This window comes from Phyllostomus hastatus, unplaced genomic scaffold (genome assembly GCF_019186645.2).
Source record: "Phyllostomus hastatus isolate PE091 unplaced genomic scaffold, TTU_PhHast_1.1 phas_contig_80, whole genome shotgun sequence".
NCBI classification, from domain to species: Eukaryota; Metazoa; Chordata; class Mammalia; order Chiroptera; family Phyllostomidae; genus Phyllostomus; species Phyllostomus hastatus.
In genome coordinates, this window is record NW_025333960.1 from 11,561,952 (window position 1) to 11,577,371 (window position 15,420).

Sequence of the window (15,420 nt, forward strand, 5' to 3'; positions counted from 1 at the left end):
CATAAACAAATGGGACTTTATCAAAGTAAAAAGCTTCTGCATGGCTAAAGAAAACATCAGCAAAATGAAAAGGGAACCAAACATATGGGAAAATATATTTGCCAATGATACTTTGGACAAGGGTTTGATCTCCAAAATATATAAAGAACTCACATGACTCCACTCTAGGAAAACAAACAACCCATTTAAAAAATGGGCAATGGACCTGAACAGACACTTCTCCAAGGAAGACATGCAGAGGGCCCAGAGACATATAAAAGGATGCTCTGCATCACTAGCCATTAGAGAGATGCAAATTAAAACCACAAGGAGATACCCTTCATACCAGTCAGAATGGCAATCATAAACAAATCAACAAACAAGTGCTGGCAAGGCTGTGGAGAAAAGGGAACCCTAGTGCACTGTTGGTGGGAATGCAGACTGGAGCAGCCACTGTGGAGAACATGGAATTTCCTCAGAAAACTAAAAATGGGACTGCTTTTTGACCCGGCAATTCTACTGCTGGTATTATACCTTTAGAACCCTAAAACACCAACTCAAAAGAACCTATGCACCCCAATGTTCACAGCAGTGCAATTTCCAATAGCCAAGTACTGGAAGCAACCTAGATACCCATCAGTAAATGGGTGGATCAAAAAACTATGATACATTTACATGATGGAATACTATGCAGCAGAAAGAAAGAAAGAAGGAGCTCCTACACTTCTCGACAGCATGGATGGTACTGGAAAGCATTATGCTAAATGAAATAAGCCAGGTGGTGAAAGACAAACACCACATGATCGCACCTATAAGTGGAACCTAATCAAGAAAACAAACGAGCAAGAAAAATATAACCAGAGACATTGAAATAAAGAACAAATTGACAGTAAACTGAGGGGTGGGGAGAGGCAGATAACAGGGGAATTAAGGGGAAGGGTCATCAACCACCCATGGACAAAGCCAAAGGGGTTAGGATTGAGGGTGGGAGGTGAGGGTGTGTGTGACAGGGAAGAGTGGTGGGGGACAAATGGAGACAACTGTACTTGAACAACAAAATAAATAAATTAATGTTTATGTTGTTGTATTGAGGAAAAAAAGAACAAGCTGCAAACGGCACTGGAAACCAACAAAGTGTTCTAATAACAGATCAGAATTTGTTAGAAATTCCTGAAATTAAAATGTAAGCAATTTATTTCATAACTGTACAGAAATTCTCAGACTAAGCAGCATAAGACAACCTTGCTGTCATGGAAAGGAGGGATCCACAAAAAAACAAATAAACAACAAAGCTGAGAGTGAAAATTACAAAGGGCAGTGAGGGGCTTGAGGGTAACAGCCAGGATAACTTATTGTAAAGTGCTTTCTCAAAAGAGGGGCTAGGCTGACCTCCCCACAGCCCTTTTTATACTAAACAGCAGGCAGGAGCTATGTATGAACCCAAGAAAAGCACTCTAAATGAAGGAACTATCTGCCTTGGTAAGATGTCCAGTGTTGGGACCAAAACAAGACTTTAATTTAATCAGGTTATTCTGAACCTCCACAAAAGATGGATGGGAGAATAAAAGGAAAACATCAGCTTTGTCTAGGATAGAAAATAAAGTTGTTCACTGCTCTCCCTTTGGCACTGAAGATGTGTGTGTGTGTGTACTAATGCAGGTGTGTTGTTTAACTTCCATTTACACACCGTTCTCATACTTGATTTACGTATACAGTACCCAAAGCTTTCCCTCTTATTCAAGAAAGAATTATTGGAAAAATCTATGTAATGGCAGGAAATAATATAGCAATGACATATCATAAATCATTGAAAAATCAACCTAGTTCATTAATAAATATAAATTAATCACCAAATATCATCAGTCATTGGAGAAAATCAACATAAAAAGTCAGCCATGGAGAAAATTAACATCCTGAAAAAGACATGTAGTGATAAACAGTCTGGGAGAAAGAGATAACTGAAGGAAGAGAAGGCAGCTTATAATGATTTAATAATTTCACAGGGATTTGAGAAGCTATTGTATCCATAAATCAGAAGCTAACTATAATAATAAAGGAGAAGTCATTTAAACAGCAAGAGTTCTTGTGAAATAACAGAATTTAATTGCTGAATTAAAAAAATTAATGGCAGTTAAATTATAACTACTCAGGGCAAATATTAAAATTAGGGATCTATAAAATGATGTACACAAAATCATTACCAGCATACAAAACAAACAAAAAAGATAGGTAAAATATAAAAGAAAATTTAAGAGATATGTGAGTTTAATTAAAGCAATGAAAGAAAAGATAGAGAAAATGAGAAAAATAAAATAATTAGAGAAATGATTGGAAGAGAATGTTCAGAACTAAAAGGAACATTTACAGAAACAAAAAAACTGAGTGCTAATCATGATTAAAGAAATGATTTTATATCCTGATGAAAGTTCAAGTCTCCAACAATAACAATAATCCTAAAAATCTTCAGGAAATATGAAAATAAGAACAGGATATACATAGAGGAATAAGATTTAGAGAGGCATCAGACTTCTCAATACTGACCCTCTATGTAAAAGCAAATAGATGAGTATTTACATATATCTTAAAGAAACTGACTTAGGGTCTAACATTTTGACACTCACTATGTTAGGATTTAAGCCTTTAGATATGAAAATTTAGTATCCAGAGATATTTCTTGCCAGATATGCTCCAAGGATAAAAGGCTGAATCTGCTAAGAAGATGTAATATTTTGTAATATGAGTGATTACACAGATTAATATTTTGACTGCTCTCTGTAGTCATTCTGTAATGCTAGCCTCATGACCCCGCTGTGAGAAAGAACAGTACAACTGACCCCTGAACCACAGGAGTTCGAGTGGCTCGAGCTCACTTCTACATTCATGAGTCAGGTGTACTTGCTTTATCATTCTGTAAACTTGTGAGCAGTTCAGGGGTATGGCTAGGGTAAAACAAATGTTCTCTTCCATCTCAGGGAGAAGTTTCTTCACGTCTTGGCACCACACCTGACCCTGATTAACCTTTAAAAGGAGATAAGACCTTCAAGAAATTGAAATAAAAGGTGATAAAAGTGAGAAAAGAGAAAAGAAATAAAATGAATACAGACTATTCATGAGAGTCCACGGCTAGGGGTGGAAGTGTCAGGGGTGTGGCGTAAGACCTAACGTAAGGCCAGCTGTTCTGTGCTGCCTGGACAGCTGATAAAATCGGGGAGGCCATGAGTGGCCTGACCACAAGTTCCCCTCCCATTCTGCCTCTGTACATAAGGTTCCCCAGCCAGACAACGCTCCCGATCCAGGAGACCAGACACAGTTCCTCATTATCCTTGAGTAGTGGGTTTCAGTTCCTCTCCAGCCTGTGAACTCATTCAAACAAGCCAATCACATCCTCCCCTGGGAGCCAGGGGGCACCCAACCCTCTTGTTACTACAAAGCATGCCTCCTGCAGTCTGGCTTGTTCACTAGGCCCTGAGAGCACCCCACCTGTGGCTCTGTGTGGTGTCCTCCACCCGCAGGCTGTGAGAATATGTGACTCATAAGTTGCTGTCAAGTGCCAGGTGTCATGTGTTTGGCCATCCCTATAGCCCTAGGGTAGGAAAACCTCCTCACCTGTGAGGTAAATGGGAGGCAATCAAAATGTAGGTAGAGTCAGGTGGGGTAAAGGCTCATAGAAACCCATTATTTGGAAAGAGGCCAGTGTCTACTCTGACTTGTTCTTCCTCTGGCTGAGGGAAGAGGCAGTGGCTGCTGTGAAGGAAAATGGGGTAGGAAGAGAGGAATAAATACTTTGGGTCAAGTTCCTGGTTACAAGTGGGGTATATAAGACTCCTTGCACTGAGAAGGCCACATGAGGCCTGTTTCTAACTCAACAGAAAATGTAAAAACCTCTGACTAGAAAGAGCTCTCTTATGAGAAATACAATAAAATTAGAAAAAAATTAGAGACAAAAATCTGCAAAACAGGATGGCTCACAGCCCTAACCTCCTCTACCTCCGCCCTTGGCTTACTCTCAGTAAATGACGGGCAACCAGAATACAAACTGTTCACATCCAAACCCTGCAAAAGAATTTTGGAAGGGACCAAAAGTAACCCATGATAGAGTGCCCCATGCAAAATATACATAAGATGAAAATAGATTATATAGAAACTAAAAAACTGAACATCATCATCATCATCTTCATCAGATCAAAGGTGATACAAGGGTTATTCTTAGACTAGCAAAGATCCCTCTTCTTCTGTTAGGAAGAAAAAAAACTGAGCTAAAGAGAAGGAAACATATTAAAGCGTAAAAGGAAAGTCTCCCACTGCAAATGCTCTGCAGCTGTGAGTCCAAATGGAGAAAGATATCAGCAAACCCATGACCTTTCTACTTTTCCTACTTGGGGTGCAAAAAGGACTTCAAAAAGGACCCAAGTCTCCTGCCAAGTGGTACAGATCACAATGGGATAAACTCATCTCACAAAAATAAAGCTGTCTATTGAGACAGTTTTACTGGCAGTTATAAACTTCAATTTGCTCTCTTTGAAACTCTGGACTAAAATGAAAAAAGTGCACTCTAATGAAATGTCTCACCTCCTGTGACATGAAAAATGTCTAAACCCCTGTGCTAGATGCTGCACTTTTTCCCACTTACTGCTGTACATTTAAGATGCTGTTGTGCTTCTGTCCCCCAGATATTTACATTTAAAAAATAACTGAAATGTCTAAATATTTCCTATAGTGAGAATTACATTAATATTGAAAGTTACATGGAGGGTAGTGCAAGATTTTCCATTATTCACTCAACAAACAGAACAGAAGTTTAGCTAATGACCTCCCCCACATTCTGACATGGCTGTGGCTGTAGCTAGAGCTGTGGTTGTTTTCCATGTTGTAGATATAGGTAGGCCATGTAGTTATTTGTGGTTTGAGTCTCTTTTTTGTTGTTACAAACAGGGATTTTTTTCTCAAGTATTCCTGACTGCCTTGAACTAATTACTTTTTTTTCCCAGTCTCCTTACTCTTAATCCCCCTTGCTTTATCTTACCAGTAGGCCATTTCTGGAGGGAACTGCTGACAGCCCTTCTTCATCCAGGGTTGCATCCAAAAGAGGAGTTGGGATACAGGAAAAATCATCTGGCTATTGAAAAAAAGTGAAAGTGCATTTTTATTCAGGCATATTCTCCCAAAGGCCAATGTGCATTCAGTTATGTGGTATGTATAATACGTGTACATTCATACATATTTGTGGAGCTCTACATACAAATGACCTGCCTGCATTCACTGATCATTGCATTCAGTCATTTATCAGCTAATACTTGCCAGGATGATGATAGACACTGGTCTCTGTGGAGACCAGATGCTGTCAACTGCCTACCCCTCACTTAGGCACCTATATTCCTTAATAGCATACTAATACATTTTTAGAAGTTTTTGTGTCCATCTTTAAAAAATTTGATTTTCCAGGCCTTCTTGCAACTTAAAGATGTTCATTTAACAGTGCTGGATGACAGGTAGTAAATGGAATTCTACCATATCAGATTTCCAGGAAAGGAAGGCCAGAGGGACAGAAGCAGTCGGTACAAGTTCCAGGAACTGCCAGGAACATAGACATGGTGCCTGTAGTGGCCAAATCAACTTGTAAGCAATAGGACCAAGGCCTCATATAAAAGACAAAATAGAAATGCAAAAGGAAGTTGGGTCAATGCTAAGGAAAAGGAACACTTACCTTATCTTCTTAAAGAGAGAAAAACAAACATCTATATTTGTACAACTCATGATTTTTGGGGTTTTCAGTTAAATGTTGTCAAATGTATATAAGTGATGTAATCAATCATATTTTTCTTAAAACAGGATATATGACCCACTTTTACAGTCAATTATAAGTCAGTACCACCTTTAACAGTTATCAATAATGAAATTAGAAATAAATTAGAATGTCTATTTTGCTCAATTAAAAAAATACTTGGTTCACGTATTCTGATTACTATAAAAATGTATCTGGGTACTGGAATTCTATTCATGATGAGAAAGACTACAGACCTTGTGTTATGTATCCAAAGGTTGATTTAGTATTTGTGACTTAGTGTATAATGGCTCTACTAAAACAAAGGTTGAATATTCTATTCCTTTATGGTAAGAACTCCATTGAAAATAAAATTTATTGGATATTTAATGAAATCATAAAATTTTACTTGGGTCCATAGAAATAGTCATTTTTTTTACCTTCCTTGTCTATATTTTCTAAGTTTCCAGTAAAGATTATGTATTACTTTTATAATAAGGAAAAAGAAACATTTTTGGGAAGGAACAATACTACTTACTAGCATGAGAAAATTGGATCAAGATAACAAAATACACATACCACTTTCTCTTCCCCCTGAAAATCACTCAAAGTGTCAAGAGAGATACCTTTTCCATAGAGTAATTCTAGAAACCATTAACATTTCCACTAGAAGAACAGAAATTGTTGAATGTTCCTGGAAGATAAAAAGCAAGCAAGAATGGTTTGATAAGAATAGAGAAAAACCTCAGCCTGAAAAAAAAAAAAGGTACAAGAGGAAAATGTGTAGCAGACAAATGCTGGTCCAGAAAAAATCTCCTAGTAAGAACAACAACAACAATAAAAAGCACATAGTCATCCCTCAATTTGGAAAACAATGAACAAAGTAACTGAAGAATGTTTTTCTGAACAGAGAGGCCAGGAGACCTTTTTTCTCTCTGACACTGAGCAATAGGTAACAGCTAAATGTGATTCTAGGTTAAAACCCTAGAATTGTCCTCTTGGTGTCAGAGTGGCCACCTGCCTTGGGGATGGTGGTGGCTGTCCTACCAAGTGCGTGGTTGTCTTGAACAAAAAGAGAGTTGAACTGCACTTCACTGAGGACTTGTAAAAGGATATGGGCAGGAGTATAAAAAGGGAAGTTAGGCTTGCCTGATGGGAAAATTGGTTAGGATTCTGCAGGACTCTTTTTACTTTGACACTGATGGCATATTTTTGCCTCTTAAAGTGAAATGTGACAGTTGACATGGACACACTTCACCATTCACAGATACCCAGACTCCTATTACAAGGGATCTCTGGAGATAAAACAGGCTTACATAACTGCATAGGAAATATATAGCCATAACCTTTACTAATCAATCAATATAGTCCTCTGTAAATAAATATCAATCAACACCCAGGGGTCAAAATCAATTGAATAGCAGTGAAAGAGAAAGATGATGCCAAAAAAAAACACTTAACCCTGAAATAAACAGATAATTTAAAGAAAATAAGAACTCTGGAATTTAGGTTTTAATTTAGTAATTTCAGAGTGTTGAGAGGCTACTGCAGCCAAGAAACAAGAACGGATGGCTAAAAAATGGAAAAATCAGGGGCAAGGAGAGCCTGTGGGTAATTAACAATATAACTGTTAAATTTTAAAAAATAAAGGCATATTCTTCTGGCCAAGATGGAAGTGTAGGTAGACACACTTTGCCTCCCTGCACAACCAAAAGATCAACAAATTCAAAAACAAAAAAACAACCAGAACTGACAAAAAAATTGAAATGTACAGAAGTCTGACAACCAAGGACCTAAAGAAGGAACATTCATTCAGACCACTAGGAGGAGCAGAGACAGGCAGCCAGGAGGAGAGGACTTGTGGCAAGGTGGGGGCTGGAGGACCAGGGAAGTCAAGGCGGCAGCTGGCAGAGCAGGGAGTCCCACGGTTGAGTGCAGATAAATGGGGAGGAACAACTGAGGAGTGAGACAGACCATGCAACCAGGGTTCCAGCTCAGGGAAATAAAGCCTCAAACCTCTGACTGAAAAAACCTGTGGGGTTTGAGACAGCAGCGGGAGAAACTCCCAGCCTCACAGGAGAGTTTGTTGGAGAGACCAAGAGAGTCCTAGGACGTACACAAACCCATCCACCTGGGAATCAGCACCAGAAGGGCCCAATTTGCCTGTGGGTAGCAGGGGAAGTGACTGAAAGCTGGCAGAGAGCTGAGTGGGCCAAATTGTTCCCTCTTGGACCCCTCCACCACATACAGCATCATAACGCAGCAATGTGGGTTGCCCCGCCCTGGTGAATACCTAAGGCTCTACCACTTACTACGTAACAGGTACACCCAGACAAAAAAAAAAAAAGACTCAAATGAAAGAACAAATCAAAGCTTCAGAAAAAATACAAGTAAGCAACGGAGAGATAACCAACCTATCAGATGCACAATTCAAAACAGGTAATTAGAATGCTTACAGAATTGGTTGAGTATGTTCACAAAACAGAGGAAAAAGTGAAGGTTATGAAAAGTTAAGTAAAGAGAACCAACAGTGAAGGGAAGGAAATCGGGGTTCAAATCAACAGTTTGGACCAGAAGGAAGAAATAAACATTCAACCAGAACAGAATGAAGAAACAAGAATTCAAAAAAATGAGGAAAGGCTTAGGTACCTCTAGGACAACTTTAAACGTTCCAACATCTTCATAGGGGTGTCAGAAGGAGAAGAGGAAGAGCAAGAAGCTGAAAACTTATTTTAAAAAATAATGAAGGAGAACTTCCCCAATCTGACAAATAGACTTCCAGGAAGCCCAGAAAGCTCAGAGAGTCCCAAAGAAGTTGGACCCAAGGAAGCACACACCAAAACACATCATAATTACATTACCCAAGATTAAAGATAAGGAGATAATCTTAAAAGCAGCAATAGAAAAAAAGACAGTTACCTACAAAGGAGTTCTCACAAGACTCTATTGATTTCTCAATAGAAACCTTACAGCAAGAAGGGGCTGGAAAGAAGTATTCCAAGTCATGAAAGACATGGACCTACATCCAAGATTACTCTATCCAGCAAAGCTCTCATTTAGAATGGAAGAGTAGATCAAGTGCTTTGCAGATAAGGTCAAGTTAAAGGAGTTCATCATCTCTAAGTCCTTATGATATGAAATGTTAAAGGGACTTATCTAAGAGAAAGAAGATCAAAAATATGAACAGTAAAATGACAAGAAACTCACAACTATCAACAACCTAATCTAAAAAAAACCTAAACCAAAAATGAACTAAGCAAACAACTAGGGCAGGAACAGAATCACAGAAATGGAGATCACATGGAGGGTATCCAGCAGGGAAGGGGAGGGGGGAATGGAGGAAAAGGTATAGGGAATAAGTAGCATAAATGGTAGGTAGAAAAATAGGGGATGGGGGCGGAGGTGGTTAAGAATTGTATGGGAAATATAGAAGCCAAAGAACTTATATGTATGATCCATGGACATGAAAACAGGGAGAGAGGGAATGTGGGTGGGAGGGAGTGTGCAGGGCAGAGGTGAATAAGGGGGGGGGGGCGGAAATGGGACAACTGTAATAGCATAAAATATATTTTAAAATAACAGCATATTACTAATATAAAAAGTGATATTGAAGGGATATTCAAGAATGTAGACCAAACATACATGCAAAACAAATCTTGGAATATATAAGGGGACATTTAGGAGAAAGAGAGATTCAATCCAAACATTGCAACAATTATCTAACAGGAATTTTACAAGGAGATAACAGAGAATTTGAATGGAATCAGTATTGTTTTAAATGTTAGAAAAAACATGTGGAACTTGTAGAATAAATGAGCTGTTATATTGGAAGAGCTCACTTAGTAGTGACCACGATGAATTTTTCAAAATGGTAAAACAGGTAAAACTTTCAAGGTTCCAATGATAAAAATAAAATGTGAAACAAGCCTCCATATCTGCATGTAACGAAGTGCGAATAATACACACACTGCAGCCGTGGTGCCCGAGAGGAGCTGATGGACAAGCACCTTCAAAATTCTGAAGGAAAATGGTTTTCAGAGTGGGCTTCTATGTGCAAAAAATTAAAAGAAAAACTAGTTTAATCTACACATTTATCTTTCAAGTCATTGAGTTTATATCTCCACTAGGTAAGTTTGCTGGGTCAAATTCATATGGCTAAGATTGATGCAAAATTACCTTACAAAAATTATAACGTGAAGTGGAAAAATTTAGGTAATTATTCTATTAATGTAGATTAATGATGCCAAAGAAAGAAAGAAATAGTAGTAGAAAAAAAGTAGTAGTAGGAAATAATGGGAGGGAGACAGAGAGACAAAGAAGAGGAAGAGGAGGAGAAGGAAAAGCACATTCGCAAGAGACAGACCAAGACAGATATTTGGAGAAAAAGGAGAGGGAGGAATTGGTGTTTATGCTGTCAAATTTAAATAGGAAACTGAAAATTTTAGGTGCGTTCCTAAAAGACTTTCACATGTCTTTACTTGGGGAAACAGATGCTGATTTTTTGAAAATCTGTGAGGGTGATTATTAGGCTTTATATATTGTAAATGTACAATATTTTTAAAAATACTGCTTTTTATAATTGAACCAAGAACAAACTGAATTTTTAAGCAATGTATATAATGCCAGGCTTTCACTGACTTTCAGACATTCCACTTGCCTGGACAGCACAAGACCTCTCCCCCTTGAGCACCTGGTCTTAAGTACCTGCAACTGCTCTCCCTGCCTCATTTCCATTCTCCATTCCTGGCACTTCAGCAGCAAGAGCGGAAGAGGAGAAGAGGAAGACAGCAGGAGGAAGCGCCACCCCTGCCCTCCCCAGGCTGCCTCTGTCCCCACAATAGCACTGTCGTAGGCCCTGTCTCTGCCTTTGCTGGAGTTGAACACCCAACAGTTCATTGTACCTGTGCATTATGGAAAAGTCAAAGACTTTTCCTTTCTTTTTACACTTAAAGCCCCAATGGGCAAGTGCCCACTTTATGTTTCCCTTCAGGATCTAAGTAAAAGAAGGGGAGGAGCACAAAAAGATCCCTTTGCCTCCCTGTTTCTATTTCACTAAACAGCCAGTTTTTTAGGAACTCTAAAGAGGCTACTTTTGTGTTTTCTTAAGTAACTGGAGAATTTGGGAGAAACCAGTAGACCCTTTCCTATTTTGTAGTTTGCTAGCAAAGAGCAACAAACTTTGTCTGAAGTAGCTGTAAACGGAAGTGGGAAAGAAACCATATAGCCCAAGTCTCATGACTCTCTCAAGATGATCTGGAAGAACACTGAAAATGACCCAGAGAATTTAAATCAGCAGGGTAAGACTTCTTTGGTAGACATCTCAGCCAGGAACTTGTGGCTGGAGCCCTTGCCTGAAGTTGTGGGCATCCCTCTTATTTACTTGATTACAGCTGTAGGATATCTCACCAACCAGAAGACACAGGTTTCAAGTAGTTTGAAAGTTCAAACAGCACAGAACTCTAAACACACGTACCTCAAAGTGTATCATTATATACAGAAGATTCTAGAAGTGTGCTCTTCAATTCATTAGCTACAGGCCAAGTGTAACTAATTAGATTTAAATCAATTAAGATTAGGTAAAATTAAAAATTCAATTCCTTATTCACACCAGCTGTATTTCAAATGCAGGCTATCATATTGGACAGCACAGAAGTACATCATTTCTATCACTGTAGCAAGTTCTAAAGGCTAGTGCCATTCTAGGACAATATTAGCACAAATGCAAAGGTTAACTAAGTGTATGTGAGCTGCTCTGGCCACTACTCAATGTGATTAATATATCTAGGAGAAGATATGACTTACAGACAACCTAAAGTAACTCAAGTGGGAAACTGTCTTCAACTATGCTTGCTACCCAAGATCCTTGAGGTTTTAAATTATGTCATTATTGACTTCCAGCCAAGATAGAGGCATAGGCAGACACACTGTGCCTCCTCGAACAACCAAGATAGAGACAACAACAATTTAGAAACAGAATAACAACCAGAACTGACAGAAAATTGATCTGAATGGAAGTCGGACAACCAAGAACACATTCTAAAATAGACATGTTCATCCAGACCAGTAGAAGGGGCAGAATTGGGCAGCCGGGTCCGGGTCTTGGTGAGGAGAGTAGAGGGCATTGGGACCAGGCACGTAAGGCATCCAGGGTGCGCAATACCGCAGCAGGTGGATCCTGAGCACGCAAGTGGCACCTGGCAGACCCCAGTTGAGGGGTGGCAACTGGCAGACCCAATGAGGTGGTGATTGTGAAGCAAGGCACTGCGCGCAACCCAGGATCACAGCGCTGGAAAATAGAGTGTTGGGGCACTGATTGAAAACACCTGTGGGGGTTGAGGCATTGGGAGAGACTCCCAGCCTCACAGGAGAGATCCTTGGAGGGTCCCACGGTGTGCACAAGCCCAGCCACCTGGGAATTGGCACCAGAGGGGACCAGTTTGCTTGGGGGAAGCAGCGGAAGGGACTGAGGTCCCACGGAGAGCAGAGCAAGTGCCATTGTTCCTGCTCGACCCCGCCCCACATACAACATCACAACCCAATGACTGGGGTGCCCTGCCCTGGTGAACACCTAAGGCTCCACCCCCATACATAACAGGTGCGACCAGACCAAAGGGAAAAAGAAAAAAACATGGCTCAAACAGAATTGAAAGCCCCAGAACCAGTACTTTTAAGTGACTGAGAGATAGCCAACCTATCAGATGCACAATTCAAAGGACTGGTGATGAGGATGCTCACAGAATTGGTTCATTTTAGTCACAAATTAGATGAAAAACTGGAGGCTACAATAAGTGAAATGGAGAAAAATGCACAGGGATTCAATAGTGATGGAATGAAAGCTGGGTCTCACATCAATGGAGTGGACCAGAAGGAAGAAAAAAACATACAACCAGAAAAGAATGAAGAAATAAGAATTCAAAAAAAGAGGAGAGGCTTAGGAACCTCCAGGACATCTTTAAACGTTCCAACATCCGAATTATAGGATACCAGAAGGAGAAGAGGAAGAGCAACAAGTGGAAAAGTTATTTGAGCAAATAATAAAGGAGAACTTCCCCATTCTGGCAAAGGAAATACACTTCTAGGAAGTCCAGGAAGCTCAGAGAGTCCCAAAGAAGTTGGACCCAAGGAGGAATACACCAAGGCACATCATAATTATATTACCCAAGATTAAAATGAGGGAAAGAATCCTAGAAGCAGCAAGAGACAAGGAGAAGGTAACCTACAAAAGAGTTCCAATCAGACTGTCAGCTGATTTCTCAAAAGAGACCTTACAAGCAAGAAGGGGCTGGAAAGAAGTATTCCGAGTCATGAAAGGCAAGGACCTACATCCAAGATTACTCTATCCAGCAAAGCTTTCATTTAGAATGGAAGGGCAGATAAAGTGCTTTTCAGATAAGGTCAAGTTAAAGGAGTTCATCATCAACAAGCCCTTACTTTATGAAATGTTAAAGGCACTTATCTAAGAAAAAGAATATAAAAAAACATGTATAGTAAAATGATAGCAAACATAATTATTAACAACCACACCTAAAAAAAACAAAAAGAAACTAAGCAAACAACTAGAATAGGAACAGAACCACAGAAATGGAGATCACATGGAGGGTTAGCAACAGGGGAGTGGGAGGAGGAGAGACGGGGAAAAGGTATGGAGAATAAGTAACATAGATGGTAGGTAGAAAATAGACAGGGGGAGGACAAGAATAGTATGGGAAATGTAGAAGCTAAAGAACTTATGACACATGGGCATGAACTAAAGGGGGGAATGTGGGTGGGAGAGGGTGTGCAGGGTAGAGGGGAATGAAGGGGGGAATGGGACAACTGTAATAGCATAATCAATAAAATTTTAAAAATTATGTCATTATTGATATTACAGTTAAACAGGTGGATAACCTAAATCAGAGTGATTAACTAATCTGCCTCAGGCAACTTTTTTGAAACTGCAGCAGAATATCTAGTCTCCCTTACCTATATACGAATTATCCCCCAAGTTCCAAGAATCCTATCTGCATACAACTTAATATAGGACCTTTCACAGAAAATGTGTCCAATCACTATTTGTTGCATCAATAACTCAGTTATGCAACACACATTGCAAGGATGCAATGAATGCATGAATAAATGAGTTGTAAGGCAGAGCACACAGTGAAACAAACATACAGCAGAACACGATGAACAGCTTCAGAAACAAAAGGCTGTGGAGCTGCTCAAGGTAAGCTGAAATTTCAACCAGCTGTTCCTTATAAAACATGTGATGTTTCCCTTATGCTTTTTATGAGTCATTCTCTCTCCTACTTAATTAATGCTCATATCTTTTGATTTTTTACCTTTTTAATTTATTTGACCACAAAGGCTACCCTAGGCACTCACCCACGTCCGCCCCCCCACCCCCGCCGCCCGCCCCCCGCCCCCCCGCCCCCATTTAAAACAAACCACCCAGACTTGCTTGTAATACTGGGGCCATTTTCACAGAAATCCTGCAACTGTTTCCATTTAGCACTTAGATTTAACTAAAAGCTCTGTGTATCCCATCCACAAAGACTTGCTCCATGCCAAAAAGTTATTGTATAAGTCAATGAAAAAGGGAATGCATTTAGTGTTGAGGGAGATTGCTGAATGGGAGATAAGGAATGATAGCCTAAGTTTCAAATTTGTAAAAATTTGGATCATGCTGTCTTTAGTTTTCTTTAAAATCTAGTGAGTGAATGGCCTTTTCTGATACTCTTCTTATTCTACTCCTTCCCCTTCCCTCCACCCCCAATTAGCCAAACCAAACCAAACCAAACCAAACCAAACCAAACCAAACCTTTGAGCTATGTTGGTTACTTACAGGAGAGGCGCTGACGCCAAAGATGTCTCTGACATCCCTGATGGACTGCTTGTTCTTTTTCCTCATGGTTTGGGTATAAGTATTGTATCTCTTTTTCACTGCAGCTGCTTGGGTTCGAGTCAATGTGGAGAGCAAGGCTTTGCCATCCTCTTCTTCATCACCTGAGATGAGGGTTGATAAACCCACATCTTGCAACCACTCTGCTTCAAGTTCCCCCTCTGTAAAATGACATGACCAATAAAAGGTTAGAATATTCTGTCTAATTGGATGACGTGTATATCTCTAGGTCTTGCACATCAGGGAATAAGAAATATCAGTAAGCAATATATTAAGATGGTCCTTTTTCAAAGTTATGGAAAAGACCTATAAAATGAATAAAAGTCTGTATTTCATTTTTCAAATAAGTCAAATTTTAAAGTGTTTTCTAGTACAGTAAGGTTAATTGGCAGATTGGGTAAGGAAAAATGCCTTTTTCCTTGTCAGACAGTTAAATATAAGCCATATCTGGACTATCAATTCAAAAAAGGATAAAATATGAATATTTAAACTAAAACCATAATAGAAAAAGAGGGGTTTAACAGCACATAAAACACTGTTTTCATCCCTCAAAGGCAGATTGAAATCCCAATGCTACCATTTATTAGATGAAAGGCTAAGGAAAGTTTTAAGATATCTCTTGGGCTCAGTGTCCTCTTGGCAAAATAGAGGTAATAATAACAAAATTATTAGGTGGCTATGAGGATTGTTTTATCAACACAGTTGTAAAAATATACGTTCAATAGATATTTGTTCTTTTACTGTTCTCCTTATTCTAAACAGTAGGTAATTTTTCTGTTTTTCAGAAGGCAATTTAAAA

The 15,420-nt window shown here is 39.3% G+C and overlaps 1 protein-coding gene across 2 annotated transcripts in view; it reads right to left on the minus strand.

Annotated features, from left to right (window-relative positions):
• The window catches only part of ARHGAP28 (Rho GTPase activating protein 28), a 217,992-nt gene that overhangs the window by 75,885 nt on the left and 126,687 nt on the right, over nt 1-15,420 (minus strand). For both annotated transcript variants that reach the window (XM_045850289.1, XM_045850288.1), the window contains exons 3-4: nt 14,565-14,782; nt 5,003-5,095 (exon numbers count right to left, since the gene is read on the minus strand). In XM_045850289.1, the coding sequence (XP_045706245.1) occupies nt 5,003-5,095; nt 14,565-14,782 (311 nt within the window). The remainder of the gene's footprint in view (nt 1-5,002; nt 5,096-14,564; nt 14,783-15,420) is intronic.